The 26590-nt window shown below is 46.5% G+C and overlaps 1 protein-coding gene and 1 long non-coding RNA gene across 10 annotated transcripts in view; one reads left to right on the top strand and one right to left on the bottom strand.

The window, feature by feature from the left end:
• The window catches only part of LOC137209991 (uncharacterized), a 127269-nt gene that overhangs the window by 83884 nt on the left and 16795 nt on the right, over nucleotides 1-26590 (bottom strand). For 4 of the 8 annotated variants that reach the window (XR_010936216.1, XR_010936218.1, XR_010936214.1 and 1 more), the window contains exon 1: nucleotides 1708-1862. The exons of 1 other annotated variant lie outside the window; for it this stretch is intronic. This is a non-coding gene — a long non-coding RNA (uncharacterized lncRNA). Of the gene's footprint in view, nucleotides 1-1707; nucleotides 1865-26590 lie in introns of those variants that run through there. 3 more of the 8 variants (XR_010936213.1, XR_010936219.1, XR_010936211.1) reach the window with 2 other exon arrangements.
• Nucleotides 19687-26424, top strand: DCSTAMP (dendrocyte expressed seven transmembrane protein). Of its 2 annotated transcripts, XM_067712408.1 has the most exons (3): nucleotides 19687-20715; nucleotides 24612-24920; nucleotides 26062-26424. In XM_067712408.1, exons 1-3 carry the CDS (start codon nucleotides 19687-19689, stop codon nucleotides 26134-26136), a joined length of 1413 nt encoding a protein of 470 aa, XP_067568509.1. In that variant the 3' UTR covers nucleotides 26137-26424. The 2 variants fall into 2 exon arrangements, with proteins under 2 accessions (XP_067568509.1, XP_067568510.1); XM_067712409.1 differs by lacking the exon at nucleotides 24612-24920 and having other exon boundaries at nucleotides 19687-20513.

Genomic DNA, 26590 nt, shown 5'->3' with positions numbered 1-26590 from the left:
TGGGCCCCTAAGGCATTCCCTTGTCAGTCTAGAGCCTTCACTGCCCCTGTTAAGAGATCCATCTTCCTGAGGCCCCTACAGAAGAGGAGGGGTGAAGTGTCGAGGACAGAGCCTGGCTTTTGGGCCAGATCTGGGCTCCAGGACTGGGATGTTGAGTAGCTCTGGGCAAGGGATAATTCTAGCACTCAGAATGCTCCCCACACAGTAAGGAGAGTGGTAGCTCCACTAACTGTCATTATGTGGGCAGCCCAGGCCACTGTGCACACTCAGTGTTCCTCAGATGCCTGTGAAACGGTTTCCCAGTAAGCCCATGACACCCAGGCTGCTGGTGAGCTTGGGCTCCTGCTGAAAGCAGGCTGCGCTTGTTTGGGAGAAAGGGAAAGGAATGGCCTTGAACCTGGCCGCCTCCGGAAAGAGGTAGCAACAGAGCTTCCCTGAGCAGAAGAGCTAAGCATTGAAGGGCATGTGCAAAAGAAAGTGAAGAGGAGATAGCAAGGGCGCCACACATAACTGGCCTATTTTGCCTTTTCGTACATCCTCAGGCAACTTCCAGATTCTGGAGTTTCCTGCCCAGCCACCCTCCATAGACCCAGCCCCTCACTTTGCACCTCATTCATATCCCGTTGTTTCATGGTCTTGCTCTTTGCAGGGACAGCTGATTCCCAGCGCTGATCCTTGAGACTGCAAACACTTCTCTGTGTTGGGAGGATGGTCGATAGAAACATGTGGTCTGCTCAAGGCATTCTGGAGGTTCTAAAGATTGGGAGTTCTATGCAAGAATTGGAGGAGGTGGACAGGCAGGACTTCCAGCTAACAAGCCTCCTGGGGCACTTTGGAATCCCACCACAGGCCTCTCTGCTGGCACAGTTGACCGGGAAAAAAAGTGAGCAGATGGACAGAGATGTGTGTGACTGAAAGATCAGGCTGTTAGGGCTTCCCGGGTGGCTTAGTGGTTGAGAGTCTGCCTGCCGATGCAGGGGACACGGGTTTGTGCCCCGGTCCGGGAAGATCCCACATGCCGCAGAGCAGCTGGGCCCGTGAGCCATGGCCGCTGAGCCTGCGCGTCCGGAGCCTGTGCTCCGCAACAGGAGAGGCCACGACAGTAAGAGGCCCACACATCACCAAAAAAAAAAAAAAAAAAAAAAAGTTCAGGCTGTTGGACGCATGGATTGGTCCTCTTGGATCTTGGGAGGTGTGCTGACTGGAAGAAAGGTTAGTCCCACAGGAGAGCCCGGCCCACCACGTGTCCGTCTGGCTGTGGGGCCCATACTGCCTCCCCCGGGGGCTGCCTGCATACAGAAAGGCAGGGAAGTCTCAAGGAACAAGATGCATGAGCTGGGCAGGCGTGCAGAAGCCAGCAGCACACCTGGGCTCCTTCCTGTCCTGGGGAAGCCTCACAAGGAAACAGCACCCCATACCCCAATTCTGTCCCATGAGAGCATCCCGAATACAATCACAGAAGAGGTATGTTGGTGCATTTTCAAGGCTACAGACATAAATTAGGCAATTTCCCTGATACCTGAACTGCCCCACATGACATCTGATTTAATTCTTCATAACCAGCATCAGTAACTACTGATCTCCAAAGCAATGAATGAAGCTGCCCAAGGTTCTGCCGAAGAAGGTGGGTCCTGCCCCAGCCAGAGGTGTTCTGAGCCGCCAGGTGCCACTTCCCAAGTCCCTCCCATCAGTTATTTCTGGTCTTACCTTATCGATCCTTTTAATAGCAGGCAGTAACAATTTATTAGCACTTTTCCAGAGTCTCTGCCTCCTGGCTAGATCTTTTGCCATCCTGAGAGCTGAAGTAATATTTCTTCTAAATCTAGCTCTCTTCAAGGCGCTACAGGAGGCCAGTCTGAGTGAGTCAGGGATGCTACAGAGAAGGAAGAATTAAAACATTTCCATTTTCCCACTGCTTATTTATGAACAAATAAATCTGTTGGTTACAACTGAACAACTGTATGGGGCTGGGGGGAGGGGACTACAGAGACCAGATGAAAACAAGCCATCTTTGATTTCCCTTTACAGAATTTAATTTTTTTAATTAAAAAAAATTTTAATACAGTTTTAAATGTTACTTTCTACTTACAGTTATTACAGAATATTGGCTATATTCCCAGAGTTGTACAATACATCCTTGAGCCTACCTTACCCTCACTACCCCACCCCAGTTTGTCCCCCGCCCCGGTAATCACTAGCTTGTTCTCTCTGTGAGCTAATTTGATTTTTAAAAGTGGGTTAGGAGGTGAAAGGACAGCGCAGCTTGAGCCCGGTGGGTCGGGGGCTGGACTTCCCGGCAGCCCAGCCTCCCTGCCCTGCTCTTGTGACTCAAACTTTTGGTGCTTCAGTTTTACCCACGACCAAAACGAGGTAAGGAAGAAGCCACTTCCCTAACTCATGACCCACTAGTTGATTCCTGACTCCTCTCCTTCCGGAGAATAAAGAACTGCCGGGAAGGCGCTGACGGCCCGCGCGCCGGCAGGGGGCGCCCGACTGCGGGAAGGAGGAGAAATTCAGGAGTAACTGGGCCGCGGGGAAGGGGCCTCGGCAGCCCTTCTGGCTTCTCAGTTATCCTCCGGCCCCAGCCAGGAAGCAATCAGGGACTCGGCCTGGGCAGGCGTCTGGGGCCGTATAAACTCAAAGCGTTTATCCTGTTGGTGGCTGAAAGGAAAGAGGCCAAGAAGAGGCCAGGGACTAAGAAAGTCCCACTGTGGGACCAGCGCTGCAGGCTTTCGGGCTAGAGTTGCCTTTGGAACCAGAGTGACTGCTTCCCAGAGGAGGGACTGCTGGCCCAAGGCTGCTTCACCCTCCCCACGAAGGCCCTGCTCTGTTACCCTCCAGTCCTCTGCCCAGCACCTCCCACTTCCCAGAGCCGATCCACACCCCAGGCACCAGCTCCCCGCGCGTGCGCAGTGCCAGCCCTTGCTCCCACTATCCACCTGACTCTAATTTGCCCAGTAACAGCCGTCACTGTGCTCAGAGCAAAACAGAGGCTCAGAAAGGGTAAGTGACTTGTCCAAGACCACACAGCTAGTAACTGGCTTCAAATGCAGTCCATCTGCTTTATTGTTTACTTATTTTTCCAATATTAATACTATAGTAAGTTACTGACATATTGTTTTATATATAGAACTTTAATATATTTGTAAAATTATGCAATATATTAAATTATTTTATAGTTAATGACTATTTTTATTATTACTGTTGAGGTTTTATTTATTTTTCGAATAGGCAGTAGTGCATGCAATTCAAAATTCAAAACATACCAGAGGAATGCAGTGAAAATTCCCCCACCTCAACCTTTGTCTTTCAGCCGCCCAGGTCTCCCTCCTCTCCTCAGGAGCAACCACAGTTAATCTGTTTCTTGTGTATCTTTTCAGAGACAGTGGAATAGATAAAGATCCAGGGGTCTACTAGCCAAAGAATGTAGGCAGCCTCTAGAAGCTGCAAAAAGCAAGGACACAGATTCTTCTCTGGGACCTCCAGAAGGAGAAACAGCCCTACTGACCCCTTGATTTTAATCCCTTAAGACCCATTGCAGACTTCTGACCTCCAGGATAATAAGGGAATAAATCTGTGTTGTTTTAAGCCACTAAGTTTGTGACCATTTGTTACATCTATAGAAAACTAATATGAGTTCCCAGTTTATAACTTATCAAATAAATATTAGATGAAATATTTAAATAGGAATACCAAGCAAACAAAACTTGTGGGGAGAGTAGATCTTATAATTATGGCTTCAAAGACAGAGTGAAAGCATTTGTAAAAACCTCTATATATTAAAAATAAACCTATAAATGAAATTATCATGCAAGTTACAAACTGGAAAAATATTTGAAATGTATAAAATGAACAGAGAATCATCTTGAATGGTAAAGTTAAGGGTGATTTTCTACAATGAATGTGCTTTTTTTTTTTTTTTGTAAAGAAGATACATATTTCAACAGAAAGAAATTGTTACTGTGGCAGTCGTATTAAAAATGAATGAGAGACAAGTATGGGCACTTCACCAAAGAAGATACAGGGATGGCAAATAAGTGTACGAAAAGACGCTCCACATCATTAGTCACTAGACAAATGCAAATTAAAACTACATTGATACACCACTGCACACCTATTAGAGTGGGTTAAATTAAAAAGACGGACCATATCAAGTGCTAACGAAGACATGAAGCCACTGGAGCTCTCACACTCTGCTGGAGAGGATGTAAAAGGGTGCAACCACATTAGAAAACTTGAAAGATAAGCAAACACCTACCATATGATGCAGCCGTACCACTCCTAGGTATTGTCCCCAAAGAAATGAAAGCATGTGCCCATACAAAGACTTATATGCGAATGTTTATAGCAGTTTTATTTTTAATAGCCCCAAAGTGGAAACAACCTGTTCATCAACAGGTTTCTGGATAAACAAATTGCAGTATATCCATACAGTGGAATGCTACTCAGCAGTAAAAAAGAATGAACCATTGATATCTGCAACAACATGGAGAGATGTCAGAATAATTACACTGCATGAAAAAAGACAGACCAAAGGAAAAAAAAAAAAGACTACATACTGTATGGTTCCATCTATAAAATTCTAGAAAATACAAACTAATCTATAGAGGCAGAAAGCAGACCAGTGGTGGCCTGCGGATAGGGTGGAGTGGGGAGGGGAGAGAGGGAGGGGTCACAGTGGTGCACAGGGAAACTTCAGAAGGGGTGGGTATGTTTACTATCTTGCTTGTGATGATGGTCTCACAGGTGTACACAGACATTGAAACTCATCAAATTATGTACAGTTTGTTGTATGTCAATTATACCTTAATAAAGTGGTACTTGAAAATGGCTTGATCTTGGAAAGAGATGGAAGACACTTAAATACATAACACTAAGTGAAAGAAGCCAATCTGAAAAGGTTACATGCTCTATTATTCCAACTATATGACATTCTGGAAAAGGCAAAACCAATGGAGGCCATAAAAAGATCAGTGGTTGCCAAAGGTTGGTGGGGAGAGAAGGATCGACAGGCAGAGCCCAGAGGATTTTTAAGGCAGTGAAATTATTCTGTCCGACTGAGTATCCACTATAATGGTGGACACATTTGTCCAAACCCATTGAATTTACAACACCAAGAGTGATTTGTAATATAACCTATGGACTTTGGGTGGTTATGACGTGTCAATGTAGATTCATCAGTGGTGACAAATGTTCCGCTCTGGTGTGGGATGTCGATGGTGAGGGTGGCTTGTGCATGTGTGGGACAGGGTGTACGGGAGAAATCGCTGTACTGGCTGCTCAACTTTGCTGCGAACCTAATACTGCTCTAAAAAGTAATGTTTTGTTTTAAAAAACTGGCTTGAACCATTGAATATGTTTTGTCTCTCTTATCAGGGCTCTGGGGGCAGAGGGGGTCAAGGGTTTGTTCAGGTGCTACAGATGCTACTGAGGACACAGATGCTTCCCATCTTTGGGCTGTGTCTCCCCTGTATGGTTCCATCTATAAAATTCTGTTCTCTCTGGCGCTCCCTTCCTCCACCCTCTACCCCAGAGGGTTCAGTGATGCTCACTGGGGTTCCCACAGGCCTTTCTATATAACTTCATTGTCCTTCTGTCTAGACTGCCTTATGCGGGCACATGTCTTAACGGCCAGACATGAGCTTCTAGAACCACTTCTCTTTCATTAGGGGTGTCCCGGGACCTAGCCCAGTTATGCCTGAAAAAGTGAACTTGAATAGGAAGAAAAGCCGATGGAGCTAGAAGAGGTCCCGGAGAGGACACAAGGCAAAGGTGGGAGGTGGGAGGCAGTAGGCTAGGAGCGGTGTCAGTACAGAAGCGAGTACTAAACACTGGAAGACTTCAGTACTGAAGCAGCAGAAATGATCAAGATCTAGAATGACAAAGGACATCACTTGGATGAGCTCAGAAAAAATAGACCTGGGAATATCGCTCTGAAATTAAAAGGAGAGAGTTTTAGAACAGAGGTGGCACAGCTGGCCTCATGGGACAGAATTCTCTGTTCATTCAACATATGGAACTTATTATCTCGAAGAGGTCGTTCAGGGAAGACTACAACAATTTTTAAGAGGTTAAAAGCTACTAAATGGACAAAGTGACCTCCCTTGTTAATGCCAGACCCTGCAACCTCACAAAACACCCTCTCCCGATCTCAGTTCTCCAGAGGTATCTTTGGGCTGGATGAATCACGTGCGTCTGAAGTGAGCCTCAGATTATCCATGCTTCATGGCTCATCAGATCGAAAATCACCTCTGTGGGGCAGAGATTCCTGATAGCAGGAGAAAGAACAGGAGATGCTCCTGGCCCCAGGATTGTACAGTCATTGCAGCAGTGACTGACTCTTCCTTGCCGGCCATCCCAGGCAGAATTCCAGAGACGCCCTGGAAGTTCGGGCCCCAGTCTTAGTTGGCTGGTGGCCAGCAGGCCCTACCATTGGAATCAGGATGGTTCCTGCATATCAGGACCATTGCTGTTCTGAAGCCGTTTATCTGCGGCGTACAGACGCTCTCTAAAGGGTCCAGCCCACTAATTGCAGACTCAGAGTCTTTAAGGAACATTTGAGCTGAATCGGGTTGAGATTCTCCGCTGAGCATAGCTTTTCTATTCTCTAAGTTCACTGGAAGCACCGGAAAGAAATCTTGCAGCAATAGCTGAATCTCATTCACCTGCATCCCAGCCCCCCAGTCTTAAGCTGCACCCAGTTCTAGGTGTCTCTAAGGTCTAAACCCAATTGGCCATTTCCTCCCACTCCCAGCTTGGGCATTGCCAGGCGGCTCTCCAAACCCCTGGCTGCCCGTGATGGGCCCTGGGGTCTGGGGTCCTTCCCCCATCCCAGTACTTCTTCCAGCAGCTGCTCCCAGAGTTGCTCTCCTGGACCCAGCAACCTCTGTCTCCTTCCCTTCTCTTTGAGCAGAAGGCCCCCTCTTCTCTTTCCCCAAGAGGGCTGAGACCATCCTCACCAGCTTTCTTCCTTTTCTCCTCATCTGATCTCCTTTGTGAGCTTGATATGTTAAGTTTTCTCTGTTCTTCCGAAAACCAAAATCACTGCCTCTCTAGGACTTGCCTTCCCCTCTCCGTTTCTGTCCTCAACACAGCTACACAGTAACCTTTGGCTTGCGCCTCGCCTCCTCCTGTTTCCTTCCCCCACCCCTCTACTGAAATGGCTCCTCCCAGAGCACCAGTGACCTCCTGGTCACCAAAGTCTAGGGCCATTTCCAGGACTTTGTTCTTTTTCCTGCCCTCACGGTCACCAGCCTGCTTCCGACTCTCCTTCCCTGACTCTTCCCTGTCTTGGACCCCCAGCATTGCTTCCGATGACCCAATCAGCCAACCGCACTGCACTCTGGACCTTCTTGTTTGAATGAAAACATCTTGCTTCAAGGGCTCTCGTTACCTTCTGGACTAAATCAGCCCCCTGACATGATGGGTTGTCACAGATGTGGCCCCGGCAGGCTTGCCTGCATCACTTGTGACCGCTTGTCCCTAGCCCCTTATACTTCAGTCACATCCAGATTTTTGTAGCCCTCTCATTGGTTTCCATAAGCTTGCAGGTGCTGTTTCCTCTGTCTGGAATACCTCTCTTCCCACCACCACTCGCCTCTCCCCCTCAGTGGGGGAAGCCGTGCTCCTAATGCTTTTCCTGAATGTGTTCTATGCGCTTAGTGACTCGGCAGCAGCCTCAGCCCTTTGAGTGCCAGGAAGGTACCCTGCAGCCCGGTACGCAACAAACAGAGATCCTCAGTCTTCTGCTTCCACACTGGCTCCCTCTGAAAATCCTTTCCATCTCACAGTTTCAGCTTGCAGCTCAATTCAGCAGAAATGCTTGGATGCTACCCTGCAAGCACACGTTGGGCTAATTCTCAGCTCTCTGCCTTTATACCTCATGTCCTCTCCTAAGGCCAGACCCATGTTCCTGCCTGTTCGCAGGATGGAAAGTTCTGATCAGCACTGATTGCTTTCCTCTTTCTCCCCCAGCTACCAAATTCTGTCCATTCGCCCTTCACAGCCTAAACAGACAAACAAGCAAAACAAAGCAAGCCCTATGCTTTGTCTTTCCTTTCTAGTACTCAATCTGGTTGTGACGGTTCATTTTCTGTGTCAGTTTGGCTAGGCCACAGAACCCATTTGGTCAAACATGAACCTAGACGTTACTCTGAAGGTGTATTTAAGATGAGATGAACATTTAAGTCAGCAGACTTTGAGGAAAGCAGATTATCCTCTCAAATGTGGGTGGGCCCTGTCCAATCAGTTGAAGGCCTTAAGAGAAAAAAGACTGAGGTCCTCCGAGGAAGAGGGAATTCCACCTGCAATCCACCTTTGGACTCCAGCTGCAACATGAACCCTTCCCTGGGTCTCCAGCTGCCGGCCCACCCCGCAGATTTTAGATGAGCTGCCTCTACAATCAATCATGTGAATCAGTTCCTTAAAATAAACCTCTTTCTCTCCACACACACACCCTATTGCTTCTGGTTTTCTGGAGAACCCTGACTAATACACTGTTCTACCTCCTAACTCGGCTCCCTGTTCCTGCGTTCACTCCCCTCCAGCCCACTCCAATGATGCTCGCTGATTTTTTTTGTAATGTTAATTTGCTCACAAAATTTGCTGGAGCCCTACTGTTTATCAATGAATGGCTGTGTTTCCCAAACATCAGATGTTTGCGTATCTTCACCACATTTGACATGAGTTTTCAGTGTCTCGTCTATACAGTTACTTGTTTTAGATTTTACTTTACACTGACCCTTCTCAGGGATGTTTGCATTTTGGCAGGAATGTGTGAAATTTTTTTTTAACTTTTTATTTTTATTGGAGTATAGTTGATTAACAATATTGTGTTAGTTTCAGGTGTACAACAAAGTGATTCAGTTATACATATTCATGTACCTATTCTTTTTCAAATTCTTTTCCCAATTAGGTTGTTACAGACTATTGAGCACAGTTCCCTGTGCTATACAGTAGGTCCTTGTTTGTTATCCATTTTAAATATAGCAGTGTGTACATATCAAACTCAAACTCCCTAACTATCCCTCCCCCTTCCCTCCCCCCTGATAACCTTTAGTTCGTTCTCTAAGTCTGTGAGTCAGATTCTGTTTTATAAATACGTTCATTTCCATCATTTTCTTTCAGAATTCCACATATAAGCAATATATTATGATATTTCTCTTTTGCCGTCTGACTTACTTCACTCAGTATGACAATCTCTAGGTCCATCCATGTTGCTGCAAATGGCATTATTCCATTCTTTTTAATGGCGGTGTAATATTCCATTGTATATATGTACCACATCTCTTTATCCATTCATCTGTCGATGGACATTTATGTTGCCTCCACGTCTTGTCTATTGTAAATAGTGCTGTGATGAATATTGGGGTACAAGTATCCTTTCGGGCCATGTTTTTCTCCAAATTTATCCGAGAGTAGGATTGCAGGATCATGTGGCAACTCTATTTTTAGTTTCTTAAGGAACCTCCATACTGTTCTCCATAGTGGCTGCACCAATTTACAAGAATGTGTGAATTTTTAAGATAAAAGCTCTTGCAGTCCCAATCAAAAGGTGAAGAGCAGTTTTGTGGAAGGGTTTTGAGCTTTCCTAATTCCCTGCCACCACGCAAGCTGGTCCTCTTGACTTGAAGTTAAATTTCTAAGATGGAAGGTCCCAGCAAGATTGAGATGCGTGGGACTTCCCTGGTGGTCCAGTGGTTAACACTCCATGCTCCCAATGCAGGGGGCCTGGGTTTGATCTCTGGCTGGGGAACTAGGTTCCCGTATGCTGCAACTAAGAGCCTGCATGCTGCAACTAAAGATTCCGTGTGCCACAACAAAGATCCCGCGTGCCACAACTAAGACCCAGTGCAGCCAAATAAATAAATACATATTACAAAAAAAAAAAAAAAAGAGATTGAGACGCATGACACAGATTACTACACCTCTCTTGAGTCATCAAGGCAGAGGTGGCTCCTTCATGCCACTTGTCTCTTCATCTGAGGTTGGGAGTGGAGATGGTGAACGTTTGGTCCCACCTCTGGGGGTAGGGATGGGGGTGGGGAGTATGAATGAAGGAAGAGGAAGAGGGCGAGAGACCACCCAAGTTTTCGTAACTCACTCTCTGACGTTTGAAAATACCCTATTTCATTATTTTCTAGGATTGATTTCTGCAACATCTATTCCGAGAAAAATATTAGAAAGGAACATGTCGTTTCTTTGCACCAGTTATCCCCTTTGTCAATATTAAACGACTTAGTCACTTCTCTGGGGAATTAAAGAGGTTGATTCATGGCTATGTGACCCTCTTGTCACTTCTGGTTCCTTTTTCCTTGTTCTATATCAACACTTAGAGCCCTAGGGAAGGGCCTTTTTGCACTCAGAGAAGAACCTGAGAGGAGCCTGTAAGTAAACTTTCAGAATAATCTTGATTTTGAAATTGCTTTTTTTAATAAGAAAAAATTAAGTATTAGTAAATTGGAATAAACTGTTGAGACTAGAGGAAACTTTAAACCTCTGCCTCTATCCCCGACAGTTTACCTATGTACAGAAATCTCAGAAAGTCTCTGTTAACATGGGTCTGAGGGATCTGAATCCCTCATCTCAGGGAGGACTGCAGCCTGAGCATCTTCTTAACAGAACAGCTGTGTGGACGTGGGCCATCCCTGGCTTCTGAAGAACTGATCTGTTAGCCAGGCCTCGGGTCACAGAGAGGAGCAGGGCTGGCCCGGAAAGGCTACCAGGCCTCACACACAGTGCCATGCTGGGCTGAATTGTTCCGTAGACACTCCTCTGTTTACCCAGGAGCTTTCATTAATCTTTCCTTCCTTGTGTGAAGGGTGCTTTCAGAGAGGAAGGCGTTCACTGGCTTTCCCAAGGCAAGAACGAGGAAAACAAAATTATGAGGAATTCATTTCACCTCTTGGCGCTGCTCGAGCTACTCTGGCAGGCTCAGAGAACACTGCGTTCCCGACCAATTTATAAGTTTGCAAGAGTTTTAAAAAAAGAAAGAAAGAAAAAGAGAAAAGGACAAGAAACGCTCTGTCCTCCTTTTGTCCCCCTTACGGGTGCTGGGCTTCTGCAAAATGTCAATGCCCAGAGTGGGCTCAGCCACTCTCCTTTGCCTTTATTTCAGAGACTGTGGGCTGGCAGGACCCAAGGGAGCTGTGGTCCCCAGAGGTGAAGTGACTTATCCAAGGTCACATGCAGGCCAGACCCCAGGTCTCCTGTCTCCCTGCCCCGTGGTCTTTTTCTATCTCACTCTGCCCTTTCTCCAAATTCCCTTTAAAATGAGATTCCCATCAAGTCCTGAGGTCAATGAGAGGCTGATGTGTTCAGACAAGGTTCCCACAGGGGATTAGCAGAGCCGGTTGGAGGAGCGGAGATAGAACGTCGGCAGTCGGGTTTATTTTTCCCCAGGGTGTCTGCAGACTATACCTGGGCTTGTTGAGCATAAGCCATTGGCTTCTGCATGGGGAGCATGGTCAGAAGGAGCTGGTCTCACTTACTGGAAATCTCAGGATGTCCGACAAGGCGAGTGCTACCCACTTGGGGAAGGAGGGGAGCAATAGGGCCGCACTGAGTTCCTTGTCCTCTGGGTCCTTCCCCAAAGAAGGCTGCACTGGTTTCTCCTGCAACTGCAAAAGCTGTGATCCTGTGGGTTTCTGTCTGCCAGCGCCAGAGCGACACTGGTGATGTGCTTCTTCAATATCCCCTCAATCTTGAAGGCGCCCAGGGTGGGCCACTTTGGAGGCTCTAGTTATTATTGTCACAGCTGCTGACTGGGCCTTGTTATCTGAAGCAAGGATGCGTTCTTTGCACCTTGAGAGTTAATCTGTGCTCAAAGGAATCACAGGACAACACAGGAATGTTCATCGCCCTGACTCCCCAACAAAGTGGGCGAACAGGGCTCTGGGGCTGGGGCTGGGGGCTGGGAGCCTGTGTCCTCCGTGCCAGGGCTTTTGCTGCTGCCACTGACGTTTAATACCCCCCGGGGAAAACAATCAAATTCACTGCGTATGCACTTCACAGCCGGCGTTTGCTGGTGTGCGCAGGTTGATGGAGAAGCCTGGCCGCTTCTGTTTCCCATGGCAACAGCTCAGCTCTGCGTGAAAGCAGATGTGTGGGCTCAGGCTGGATACACAGACCGCACAGTTCTGCCTGGCTCCGGACTTGGACCAGGAGCTTCTCATCACTGCCCCCGTTCCTTAACTTGTCCCCTCCCACCCAGCCACACAAACATCCCTTTCATCCCGTGAAAGAGATTTGGGTCCTTGGTGATATTCTCCTGTGAACTGCAGCTGTGGTTTCCTGGCCCCGGGTTGTGGCACGAACTAGAGTTTAGGGATAAAGGCAGAAGAGTGGTAATTATTCTTGGGATATTGCCGTTGATAAAAGCAAAAAAGCAGGTACACGGTCCTGGAGAGACACTGATGTTGAGATAAACATTGTTGATAATGGAGGCACCGTAAAGAGAAACTGCAGGTTAAAGCGATCAGGTGAGCCTTTCAGCTGCTGCTGGAAGAAGCGATGGAGAGAGAGGGAAGGGCTCAATCCAGGAGAGAAAGAGAAGGGAATAAAATAGAGCTAGAGATCTTTGGGGAAAAAATATTCCCAAGGCATAGAGAAAAACCTTTATGCATGAGACTGGACTCTGGCCTACAGCATGATTTTAAAAGGTACCAGGGAATAAAAAGAGGGTAACTCAGATGACTGGAGAAGGAGAAGGAGAGGAGGACGGCCGGGCAGAGAGAAGAGGGGGAAGTCACGTGAGGATTTCCCCAAACACCAAGGGTTGCAAACTGACAACCAGTAGCCAAAATCAGTGTCAGACTATTTAAAAATAACTTGAGCCAACCTTTTTTTTTAAATCAGAGATGCTACCCAAAGAAAATTAGATTTCTGGCTTTTCTTAAAAAAAAAAAAATCAGAAAATCTGGCAACACTGGGTCTGTGTACAGCCTCGAAGAAAATCTGCTGGGCTGGAGCTACTGCTCCTGCAACTTCAGCTGGGACATGGGCTCCCAGCCCCCCAGGACCCACTGCCCACACCCCTGCCCCCCAGGAAGTCTCTGTACCTCCTGATTTTCTTCACTCTTTACAGTGCCTGTCTGACCCCTGCAGGCGTGTAAAGGCTCAGTGCTGCCCACACTGCCCTAATTTACCAGCAAAGGGAAAGCCCCGACCCTAACCCCCAGCTCAGCAGAGAAGGTGGGGACCAACACTGAATGCTGCTCTCATCCCCTGGGATGAGACGGTTCAGTTGAGAACGAATGCCCTGCAGCCTAGACCTCAGACCAGGACGGGCCTGACACCGATGGAGATCTAGAGTCAGCTCTGGAGGGTTCAGTTAGGCTGTGCTGACAGAGGAGGTGGAGGACGCCCCATGCACATGACAACGCAAGGAGAGTTTATACCTAGAGTGTTGAATGGCATTTCAGGATTCGCGTATGATTGGGATCCTGGGAATACATTTCAACCAAATTTAGAAGCTACTCTTTGAGGATCATGGTAAAGAGAGTCTGAGAAACTTGCCTATCCTGAACCCTCAGTGCCACGTAAACACGGGTTAGAATCCTGGCTCTTCTACTTACTCGCTGTGTGACTTTGGGCAAGTTGAACCTCTCTGAGCCTCAGTTTCATCATCTAAAATATAACTATATAATCATACAGAGCTACTGTGAAAATTAGGAATAATGTATTTTGGATGCCGTTAACAGTGGCCAGACGCTTGGTGACAACTTGGTAACTATTATCTATCATTATTACTATTTTGCTCGTCCACTTTTCTAATTATTTATTTTATGATGCCTGAAGGCAAATTTGGTATGTGGGAAATTTTAACTCCGTTGCTTAGGAACTCTGGTAGGAATTTTAAAACAGGTTTCATGAAAAGTCAGAAATGAGATGTTGATGTGATGGGAAATGTGTCACATTGTGGGAGAAAACTGGGGTCTCCCTCCCACTTCTGCCTCTAGTCCAGGACAGCCTCGGCCAGCCCAGTAGCCCCCTTGGATTTTCGTTTCCTCATCTGTGGAAACCAGCCGGCCAGGTGTTGCTCATCTAGAACTGTGCTGTTCAGTAGATAGACACCAGCCACATGTGACTGTTTAAATTTAAATTAATTAAAACTAAATAAAGTTAAAAATTCAACTCCTCAGTTGCACCAGCCCTAAGTGCTCAATTGTCACATCAGGCTAGTGCTGACCATGTTCAACAGCACAGATACAGAACGTTTCCATCACCGCTGAAAGTGCTATCAGACAGTCCTGAATTCTAGAGATTGCTACGCAGTGCCTGGTTCTCAGACGAGCAGCCTCAGTACCACCTGGGACTTGTTAGGAACGCAGACTCTCAGGGGCCAGTCTAGAGCTTTGAAACCAAAATCTGCATTTTGACAAGACTCCCCCAGTGATAACATACTCAAGTTTAAGAAGCTCTGACCTATAATATTTCTTCCAGCTCTAGAAGTAAAATTTAAGAATCTGGGTATCTGCCTGAAAAAGTCTTTGAGAAAGGAATAAGTAACCAGCTTGTCCAAATCCTGATTCCCTGATTTTTCTAAAAGGAAAGAACTGGGGCCATCTGAAGAAAGAAAGTTCAGCAGAATGACTGCACCTCTGCAGGAGCAAGAGGATAGCAATCAACAGACATCTAAAGGCAACGCGTCAAATATCAGTGCTGGGAAGGTGGTGCAATCCACCTCCTGCCTCTGAGCCTCTCATCGTTGGGACATTGAAGCCTTGCCTAAAGAGCTTCAGAGAAGGGACATTCTCAATTTGCTGTGGCAGCAAAGAAACAAGAAGAAATGGGTTGCATTTCCTAGGCACCTTATCTCCAGGGCATCTTAACGTGCTTGCCAAAGCTTCCCTCCTTAAACATCACCAGGAAGGAGCTCAGGCAGGTCTTTTATTCAAGTAGGGAAAATGAGGAACAGAGATTGGTGAAGAAATCAAGGCCACATTCAACAGCGACAGGAAGTCAAGGCCACATTCAACAGACTGGAACACCAGCCCTGAGCTTGTGGTCCAAACTCGCCTCTGTGGCTTGAGCTATAAGATAGGAGAGAAGGCATTTGGTCCTCTTGCTGCAGAAAGTTTTGATGTCTTTTGGTGACATGCTGTTTTCAGCACCAAAACAAAGGGGAATAATATTAGATCTTTTGCTTGTTAAGAAAATATGTGCCTCTTACAAGACAAAATGGCAGTAATATATCTTATTTAATTGTTATTAGATTTTATTGCCGAAGGCTAAAATTTTAATGTATCCATAAATCTGTTTCTCACTTGCAGAGAAATCTCTTTATAAAGAACACACTGTCCAAGGATGAAGGCAAAAGGAGGGAAAAATGAATCTAAAATACGCATTATTAATTTTTTAGAAAGCAAGCAACATGGTACCTCATAAAGGATATTAGAAAAAAATAAGACAGCTGGGATTTTTGATTTGCTATAGAGAAAAATCTGCTGATTTGAGAAACATTCTTACAGGGTAAACTATTTTGATGCAAAAAGAAATGAGCAGATAGAAATGGGTTTGTGATCTACAAATCAGCTCTTAAACAGTCACTGGCAGAAAGTGTGATGTGTTTCCAGCAGACACAGTGGGCTGAGCACCCTGTCACATGACGCAGAGCCGTGGAATCTGGGCATGGCTCAGGGGGCAGGGAGACCTGGTCTGAATTCTGCTATGCCACCTACTCCCCGTGTGATCACTGACACATTTCAGCAAGCACCTTGAGCCCCAGTGTCCACTGTGTGAAAAGCAACCTCCAGAGGCTTTAGGGAGGATGCAGGGAGATGCTACATATAAAGTGCTCCTAGGACATAATAGACAATTATTATCTATCAGTGTACCAATTACTCAGATAATGGTTTGGGGTCAAATCCAAAGCCATACCGAAGAAAGCAAATGGGGACACACCTAGGAGGAGAGGCAGCACCTCCCAGTTTGCTGTGGTGCTGGCTGTCCTGCCCAGTGTCTGCCTGCTCTCCGCTGACTGATCAAGTCCTCCGACCCAGGCAAGGAAGCAGGGCTGACTCGCACTGGCAAGGCTGGGGACAGTTTAGGAGCACAGGGGCTATCAGTGATTCCTGGGGCTCAGAGAGGCACAGGAGTGGAGTTGGTGCACAGGAGTACTGCCAACCTCCAAATCAACCTCCAGTTCTGAAAGGAAGCAAGCTTGCAGCAAAAAAGAACTCTGTTCTTTTGCTGGTCCCCATTCTAAAGTCCATTTCTTCCAATTTCCTTTCCTCCGGATGGAGTAAAACCACCTTCTTAGGGAGGATCTTGAATCTTCTATAAGGCCAGTCCCACATGGTAATGACCCTTCTTCAACACGACGTCTCCCCGTATCTCTTCTCTGCACTGAACTTTCCCATTCAGATTACGTGCAGCAGCTGCAAGCCCTCTATATTATTGCTGAAGACATTTCCACAGGTTTGTTCCTAACCTGCCTATTTCCCCATCTCATTTCTGTCCTACATTAACCCCATTCCGCCCGAACCCGAAAAGAGAGCCATTTCTTCCCTTCAGCTTGCTCAGTTCATGCCCTCCCGCCAGTGACTGGATACCTTTCTCACATTACCAGTGTAATTCACTGGCTCAAACGGTATTAAGCTACTCCATAAATCCAGCCCCAAAATATTTGATGTGAGAAGGGATTTATTTGAGTGTTTAAAAACTGATCAATGTCTTCGTTAAAATTCCATACATAAGGTATAATGCTCATTAGATATTTTCATGTCAGTTAAGATAGCTCAAATTTATTTTGTATCATCCCAAATGAACCCAAGGCTCTCTGAGTGCATCACACGCCTAAATCTGCATGACTGACAGGGCAGTAGCAGCCCCATAGCACCTTCATTTTAGATCCAGGAAAAAAGAAAAGATGATTAACTCGGTGACAGATTATTCTCATTTTCCTTGTAAGATTCTCAGGAGAGAACTGCACTCAGAGGTTAGGAACAAGGGAGGGAAGGCACAATGGTTACAGAGCTGAATACAATGGCCTCAGTCCAATGCCACGTTTAAGTCTGGATGCCTTTGGTTTGCTTTCTTGTCTGTAAACTTAGAGCACAAGAAAATAGATGACTGTCAGAAAGTGATCTTATATAATGCAGTTCATTGAAATTTCAGCCTGTCCATCTACCTAAGGTCTGTTTCAGTTAATAAGACCCATGGCACAGGATTGCTGCTTTTATCAGTGAACAATCACTGTGCAAAAAAAGCAGCACATAATTCAGGGGCTCAAAGTGAATAAGCGTTTCTTATTGCTCAAGTATCTGTGATCAGCTGGTGGCTGGGGACCGGCTGGTCTAGGATGCCCTATTTCACATATATGGCAGTTGACTAGCTATTGGCTGAGTTGATGGAATAGACTGGTCATGTTCCTCTTGTCATTCAGCAGCCCAACCTGGTATGACAGGATGAATGACCCCACCCCCCCCAGCCCCAGCCAAAGATGTCCATGTCCTAATGCCCAGAACCTATGACTATGTTACCTTTCATGGTAAAAGGAACTCTATATATGTGCTTGAGTTAAGGACCTTGAGATGGAGAGATTATCCTGGATTCCTTGGGTGGCCCCAGTATAGTCACAGGGGTCCTTTGAAGAGGGAGGCAGGAGGATCAGAGTCATGAGAGAAGATATAAGGATGGAAGCAGAGGTCAGAAAGAAAAGAAGATGCAACATTGCTCTCTTTGAGATGGAGGAGAGTCCACAAGCCAAGGAATAGAGGTGGCCTTTAGAAGCTGGAAAAGGCAAGCAAATGGATTTTCCCCTAGAACCTCCAGCCCTCTGCAGCCCTCTGGACCAGTTTTAGACTTCTGACCTCTAGAATTGTGAGAGAATAAATATGTGTTTCTATAAGCCACTAAGTCTGTGAAAATTTGCTACAGCAGCCATAGAAGCTAAAATACCTGGACTTGTCAACAAGTTAGTAGTAGGGTTCCAAGAGAGGCAGGAGGGAATCACAGACTCGGGATAGGCATACTATTACTTCTGCCACATTCCATTGGCCGATGGTGTCACAAGGCCATCCCAAAGTCAAGGGCTGGAGAAATAAACCCCACCATGTAATTCTATTTCTCTCACTTCTTTTTTTTTTTTTTTTTCTTTTTTTGCGTTACGTGGGCCTCTCACCATTGTGGCTTCTCCTGTTGCGGAGCACAGGCTCTGTACACGCAGGCTCAGCGGCCATGGCTCACGGGCCCAGCTGCTCCGCGGCACGTGGGATCCTCCCAGACCGGGGCACGAACCCGTGTCCCCTGCATTGGCAGGCGGACTCTCAACCACTGCGCCACCAGGGAAGCCCTCTCTCACTTCTTGATGGGAGAAGCTGTAATGTCACTTTGCAAGGAGGTGTAGAAACTGAGCAGGACCCTGCAGGGCCTCCCCAGGGACACACCCCGTGTCCCCCACCTCTTGTTTGTAGTAAAGCTTTAACCTCATAGACCTCCCCCCAAGTCCAAAGAGCAAATTTAATGAGAAAAGTGAGAAAATGCAGAAACAAAGGAAAACAGTCAAGTAAGAAAAAATAATAAGAGTTTAGCCATAACACAAAGTCAAGGACTTTTAGTGCCTCCTCAAGGCTGTAGATAATAACCTGAACCATATCCTTGAGGTGTTTTGCAGACATTAAAACCCCCCACCAGGTGGCAGAAGTTACCTGCCCGTGACGATAAGCATGTAGACCCCAGAGGGGTTGGAACCAGAGGTTGATGATGTTAATTCCCGAAACATCACGCTGTTACCTCACCACCCACAATTAGAAGGATGTACCAAGCTGATCAAGCACCCTGCAACCCTCTCCCTCACCTTGCCTTTAACAACTCTTCCCCGAAAGCCACTGCGGAGCTCAAGTCTCTCTCTCTTTTTTTTTTTTTTTTTTGCGGTACGCGGGCCTCTCACTGTTGTGGCCTCTCCCATTGCGGAGCACAGGCTCCGGATGCGCAGGCTCAGCGGCCATGGCTCACGGGCCTAGCCACTCCATGGCATGTGGGATCCTCCCGGACCGGGCACGAACCCGTGTCCCCTGCATCAGCACGCAGACTCTCAACCACTGCGCCACCAGGGAAGCCCAGATCTGTTTTTTAAACCGTATTTTTTTAATTGAAGTATAGTTAATTTACAGTGTTGTGTTAGCTTCAGGTGTATAGCAAAGTGATTCAGTTATGCATAAACATTTGTATATATATTCTTTTTCAGATTCTTTTCCATTATAGGTTACTACAAGACACTGAATATAGTTCCCTGTGCTGTACAGTAGGTCCTTGTTGTTTACCTATTTTATACATAGCAGTTGATCCCAAAGTTTTAATTTAGCTCCCCTGCACCTCCCCATCCCATTATCCCCTCTGGTAACCGTGAGTCTGTTTTCTATGTCTGTGAATCTACTTCTGTTTTGTAAATAAACTCATTTATATCAAGTTCAGGTCTTTTGAACACAAGCTGCCCATTCTCCTTGCTTGGTCCTGCACTGGGCACCTTGCAATAAACTCTGCACTTCCCTTCACCACAATCCAGTGTCAGTGGATTGGCAGCGAGTGGGCCCAAGTTTGGTTTAGTAATAGTGTAGAGACTGAGAAGGGTAAAAAATTACGGTCATTTTTTGCAATCAATCTATCATCGTGCCCTTTACAAAGAGGACATTTAAAAGCAACATCTGACCCTGTTTCTCTTTCATTTCCAGGGACACAGGGAGCATGGGTGTCTGGACCTCAGGCACCAATATCTTCCTCAGTCTTTGGAGGACGTATGTGTCTCCAAGGAGGCTTGGATGGACGGACTTCACCCGACATTTGGGCACTTGTTGTTTTGTTGCTTTCATTTCTGTTGGCCTCCTCTCTGGGGCCTTCTACTGGTTTCTGTCCTCGTTCATAGTCTTCACCACCTCCTGGATGGTCACGTGTGCTCTGCTGTGCTGTTCCAAGCACGCACGGTGTTTCCTTCTGCTCTTCTTCCTCTCGTGTGGCCTGCGTGAAGGCAGGAACGCTCTGATCACTGTTGGCACAGGGATAGTCATCTTTGGACACGTGGAAAATATTTTTCACAACTTTAAAGGTCTCCTGGACAGTATGACTTGCAACCTAAGGGCAAAGAGCTTTTCCATCCATTTTCCACTTTTGAAAAAATATACTGAAGCCATTCAGTGGATATACGGCCTTGCCACTCACCTAAGTCTATTTGATGACCTTGTTTCTTGGAACCAAACACTGGAGGTCTCTCTTTTTAGTCCCAGCCAAGCCCTGGAGGCACAGCTCAATGACACTACATACAAAGCCCTGCGTGTCTTGTACCAGGTGGTGACAGCGACAGAGGTGCTGTCTTCCCTGGGGCGGCAGCTAGTTGCCCTCACGGGGCTTCTGCTGGTGCTACTTGGCACTGGCCTCTTCATGAGGCGATTTTTGGGCTCCTGTGGTTGGAAGTTTGAGAACATCTACATCACCAGACAATTTGTTCAGTTTGACGAGAGGGAGAGGCATGAACAGAGGCCCTGCGTCCTCCCGCTGAATAAGCAGGAAAGGAAGAAGTATGTCGTCATCCCATCTTTCTGGCTGACTCCTAAAGACAGGAAAAACCTGGGGCTGTTTTTCCTCCCGGTACTTACCCATCTCTACATCTGGGTGTTGTTTGCAGCCATAGATTATCTGCTATATTGGCTCATTTTCTCCATCAGCAAACATTTCCAAAGCTTGCCAGGGCTTGAGGTTCACTTGAAGCTGCACAGAGAGGTAGGTGCTCACAGGCCCGTCTCACTGTGTATCCCAGCTGTTTGCTGTGTGTTTGCAAAAGATCGTGAACTTCCCAAGGCAGGGCAGTGTCTTATTCCCCTCTGGATCCTCAGTGCCTGGCACGGAGCCTGGCGTGTAGGAAGAACACCCAAAATGCTGGTTAGATTGAGTTGAAACCCCAATGTTAGAGTATGAGAACATTCTGAACATTTTTGATCGCTGTATTAGTTTCCTGTGGCAGCCGTACCGCAACAGAGGAGACCATGCTTTTTGTTCATCCCATCTTTTCTCTTTTCCATTTTTCCCTGTGGAAATTGATGATTATGTAGACATTTCAGAGGATCTGGATACTGTCAGATACTTGTCTTATTTGTTTTTAAACCTAGCATTCTGCGCTACGTGGAACGTGCACACGTGTGCCTGTGTGCATGTGCACATGTAGCGCGTGTAGTTGTGTGTACATGTGCACGTGTGCGTGTGTGTGTGAATGTCATGCATGCTGGGTGGTGTGCACTAGCCTGGGCTGGTGAACACACCATCTACTGTTTCCAATATGTCTGATTTTCCCTCCTCTTTATCGAGCTACAATAGATTGTGCCTCTACTGGGGAAATCTCAGAGGGGAAGGGCAGAAAGGGGCCTGGAAACCCTCATTTGAAAGCCCATTTCCTCCTGCTGCATCCACACTCTCCCTCCCCTTTTCTCCTGGCTCAGCAGGCACTGTCTGGCCCCTGCCCCGCCTAATCCTGGGCTGCTTCTCGGAGTTGATCACTCTGAGTCCTCTGTTTCCTCTGAAGTCTTCAGTTAATTACAAGAACCCTGTTGCTCTACATATCTGGAGCAGGGTGGATAATGGAAGCAGTGTTTCAAATGAAAGCCAAACAAGGTTTTCCGCCAGGCTTGATCCGGGGCGGCGGCTAGTAGAAGGGCTTCTCTCCTCCTCTCCCCCATAGTCCATTCCCCTCCTTAGTCCCTTTTTTGATCTTCCCCTCTCAGTTCTTCCCTCTCCTTCATCTTTTTGCTCCTCTCTCATCTATTTCTCTCTGAGCCAAAACCCATGCCTGTTTTGTGAATTCTCACTGTTTTAGATAGACGGGGGGAGAAAAGCAAGTCTGCCTTCCAAAAAAGGCCCAGAAGCTTTCCAATGACAATGTCCTGGCAAATACATTTTGGGGTCTTGCTGGGTCCTGGGGATGCAAAGTTGTCTAGACCGTGATGGCTGCCATCGAAGGGCTCACGTCCTGGCGGGGGAGACCACCACGTACACTCACAATGACAGCAGGGTGGTGGGCGCAGAACAGATGCGAGCACAAGACTGCTGTGGGAGCTTGTCTCAAACTCTCCTGCCGAGCCTGGGAGGCTGTGCCACCAGCAGCTGGCTTCCACGTAACTGGCAGTGCCCTGCCCTTATCCCACGATGACCTTGGAGGTTCCTGGTCTCTCCATTGCAGCAGATTTGCAAAGGAGAAGTCAAGCAAGAAAAGAAACATTGGCTCAAGGTATCTCACACTTTTTTTGTTTTAAACTTTTTTTTTTTTAGAAGATGTTGGGATAGGAGTTTTATGAATTTATTTATGCTGTGTTGGGTCTTCGTTTCTGTGCGAGGGCCTTCTCTAGTTGTGGCAAGTGGGGGCCACTCTTCATCGCGGTGCGTGGGCCTCTCACGATCGCGGCCTCTCTTGTTGCGGAGCACAGGCTCCAGACGCGCAGGCTCAGTAGTTGTGGCTCACGGGCCCAGTTGCTCCGCGGCATGTGGGATCCTCCCAGACCAGGGCTCGAACCCGTGTCCCCTGCATTAGCAGGCAGACTCTCAACCACTGCGCCACCAGGAAAGCCCCTCTCCCACTTTTATACAATTTTAAATAAAGAAGAAAAGTGGGAAATGACGTGAATAGACCTGGCTGGATAGGTGGACGCTGTAAGTAAAAATAGCTACAGTCGGGCTTCCCTGGTGGCGCAGTGGTTGAGAGTCCACCTGCCGATGCAGGAGACACGGGTTCGTGCCCCTGTCTGGGAGGATTCCACATGCCGCAGAGCGGCTGGGCCCGTGAGCCATGGCCACTGAGCCTGCGCGTCCGGAGCCTGTGCTCTGCAACGGGAGAGGCCACAACAGTGAGAGGCCCGTGTACCGCAAAAAAATAATAATAATAAATAAATAAAGCTACAGTCGCTACTTATTGAGCACCTACTATGTGCCCAGCAATGGTCTGCATTAACTTTTCAGGACTGTCTGATACCAGAGTGAATCTTCCATCCGTTACTCAATACCACCTTGGCAAATTGTTTACTTGAGAGAGGCAAACACATTTTAAAACATTGGGGTACCATTTAGTACATTGCTCGGTATTTTGAGAGTTTGTTACCCTCCACCAAGCCCGTACAAGACTGTTGACAACCTTTCTGAAGCCCTGACTCCCAGCTGCAAAATCCCCGGTTAGATTCCTAGACTAAATAACTTCTTCCCAGACCGGACACCCGCTGCTTTCTTATTGCAGGATTTCTCATCACTTACTCAATCAATGTGTTTGTTTCTTCAACAGTATTGAAAAGAATGCATGCCTCTGCTCTGGGGACTGAAATCTCTCTATTTAATCGTAGGTGAACTGTCTTTTTAATAAGAGAAAAGCAGAGGCAACACAAATGCTTTCTACTGCTTAGCCACAGTGCTGGGGAAATTGCAGATCTGACTTGACATTTGTGTAGAAGTCCCAGGTTTGGGGGTTTCCAGATTTTTCACGGGTATTGGGGTAAATCGAAGGTGCGTGGTGTTCTCTGGGTGTGATTGGGTTCTTTTCAGAAGTCATTTTCCTCCTCTGCGCCCCAGGGCTCTAGGGTGTTGGAGTGATAATAACTTACTAAGTACTCCAGTCTGTAACGTTAATGCTCCATCCCCAAGGTGCTTAATTTACACTGGGAGTCGTTTATTCGTGGGCAGGATCTGGTCCATTAATTCCTGTTTTACCAAACTGGAAAACAAATCCACCAAGAGACTATGTGGCTTTCTCAGGTCAGGGAAAAGTAAGAGCTGAATCAGCACACGCGTCTCCTGCTGGTGGCTTGGCTGGGTGGCTCAATGTCATCTGCCCTTTGGGTCAGTTTGTTGAGGGCAACTGGCTTATTCTCTTGCCTTCAAGCGAGGAGGAATGCACCCCTCCTATCGTCTAAGAGAGATGTGAAAATGTCCTATTTTGAGACCTCTATAAATAGGATTTTAGAGACACTCTGAGTAAATATACTCTTCTTTGTATTCTTGCATCAAGAATAATTCCACCCCCCACCGCCCCTCCCCGCCACCTCAAGCTCTAGAAGGATGACTTAGAACATAATTTAATGCCTCCACATCTTTATGACCTTGTGGTCTGCTGACGAGGTGTTTGTCGAGATGGAGAGGCTATGACTGGGTCTTGAGGGGCTCTGCTACAAAAAAAACTTCTCCCCCAGTTGAGCAAAAACCATCTTTCGTTAGTCCCACATGCTCTGAAGTGTAGAAACGGGTGTTCCATAAAAATAAGTCATGCGGTCAAAATTAATAGGAGAATCGTTGGCTGAATTTAAGCAAATTTCTCTGCTTTCTTCTCAGCACCCTCAACAGTCTCATGGCCATCGTGACTCTCTAAAGAAAGGACAGAGCAAACAAACTTATCTGATATCCTTCTCTCAAGGAAATCTGTATTTCCACAATCCCACTTTGGAAAACTCTGCAATGGCTACAACTAAAATTCGTCCCTTCTCCTTTATTCCAGTCATAGCACATAAAAGGAGCTGGGATAGCCCCTTCAGCCAAAGCTCCCTGCATATTTTAAGATAAATGTTACGTGCTACGGGGCAGTATTGAGAAAGACAAGGACAGAGTATGAAAATGGCATGGATCTTGATGATTTTATTCTTTCGTTTTAGAAACAAGAAGCTCAACACATCATCCATGATTCTTCATTTAATGTATCTCTGTTTGAACCCAGCTGCCTCCCTAAACCAAAGCTACTTCTGTCTGAGACCTGGATTCCTCTCAGTTTTATTCTTGTGATACTAGTGATGCTAGGACTGCTGTCCTCCATCCTGATGCAACTTAAAATCCTGGTGTCAGCATCCTTCTACCCAAGTGTGCAGAGGGAGCGCATCCAATACCTACATGCAAAGCTACTGAAGAAAAGATCAAAGCAGCCAGTGGGAGAAGTAAAAAGGAAACTGAGTCTGTACTTTACAAAGGTAAAGCCAAAATAGGGTTATAACCTGTAATTAGGGAAATTTTGATTTTGAAGGGCAAATGGAATTTTAAAGCACTCTTCAACTTTACATTAGGGCTTATATCCCCGGCAACAGATAGGACACTTTCGGGGTGGGGGTGGGGGTAGGTGAACAGTGACAGGGAACAGATGTACATGACTAAGTCCAGAAGACTCTGCAGCAATGCCGGTCCAGAGAATTCTATCAGATAGCCTTCAAAACACTGATTTCAAGTGAGTACATTCAGTCATATTGTAGAAAAGCTACCGGGAAGGCCCTCTCTAATGGCTGTTAAAGAACAATACCCAGTCAGAGTTACTTTACCGGGATAAATAAATAACAGAAGGGAAGTATCTACTACAGCTTGGTAAACTCCAAAGAATTTGCTCATTCTCCAGTATTACAAAATATATATGATGAGGGCTTCCCTGGTGGCGCAGTGGTTGAGAGTCCGCCTGCCGATGCAGGGGACACGGGTTCGTGCCCCGGTCCGGGAAGATCCCACATGCCGCAGAGCGGCTGGGCCGGTGAGCCATGGCTGCTGAGCCTGCGCGTCCGTTGCCTGTGCTCTGCAACGGGAGAGGCCACAACAGTGAGAGGCCCGCGTACCGCAAAAAAAAAATATATATATATATATATATATATGATGAGATATATATATGTATATATTTATACATATATATGATAACATAATGGCTTTCATACACATATAAAATGAACACTTGTCAAAGATTTCGTTCAACATATTAAAGACAGAACAGTAAGAAACTCCAACCAATTCAAAGAACAATTTAAATCACACATACATACAGGCCATCTTGAATACCAAAATGAATTTGTTTAATAGATACAAAACTGGCTTCTTCCACAAGGGAGGATGGGAGGGTCAATTGTACTCTGCAGGGTGAAATTCATTTGCATGTGCATGGACAAGAATCATTTGCATTGTTGCCATCAGCTATCTACAGCTTACAGAACTGGAAAATAGTTCATGGACAATGGAAGACCGAAATAATCCCTAAGGATAAGCTTTCCTGGCCATTTCAAAGTCTTGTGAAAAGTCTGTGTCAGTGGCATTTGAAATGACTCTAATGCTCATTCATCCAGCTTCGTGTCGTTTCAGATTCATTTCTGGCTTCCAGTCCTGAAAATGATTGGGAAGAAACAAATGGACACTTCCAGTGAAGACAACCTGTGAGAGGCCCCGTGCAGCTCCTGAGCCACACTGTTCCAGCAATTCTCCTTAAGTCTACTGATCGTGACCCTTACTCATGCCCAGCAACAGAGAACTACACTGCATGGTCCTGGTCCTTCAGCGGTTTGAGGTTGCAGGGCCAAACTCCTTTTTTCCATAAGGGCCAAAGGGCTACCAGATAAATTGTTGTGTTGTCTGTCTCGCAAACAAGGCACACGATCTGGACTGTATCTCAGTGTAACAGTACTATAACCGGGCCCTTCAAGGAGAGTCTCAGCATAGAGTAGTATTCAAAGAAAAAAAACAGAAAAAAATTGGAAAAAATCAAAATCTCTACTGCAGGCTCACAAACAAATATCAAGGAGGACATACATGTATGATGCGAGCAAAATATCTTTAAATGCTTCTATCCCTTCTCTGCCCTTCTTAATAGCCTTCATAGCTATTTCCTACCCAC

The sequence above is a fragment of the Pseudorca crassidens genome, chromosome 17, assembly GCF_039906515.1.
Source record: "Pseudorca crassidens isolate mPseCra1 chromosome 17, mPseCra1.hap1, whole genome shotgun sequence".
Taxonomy (NCBI): domain Eukaryota; kingdom Metazoa; phylum Chordata; class Mammalia; order Artiodactyla; family Delphinidae; genus Pseudorca; species Pseudorca crassidens.
This window is presented reverse-complemented; position numbering and strand designations above follow the sequence as displayed.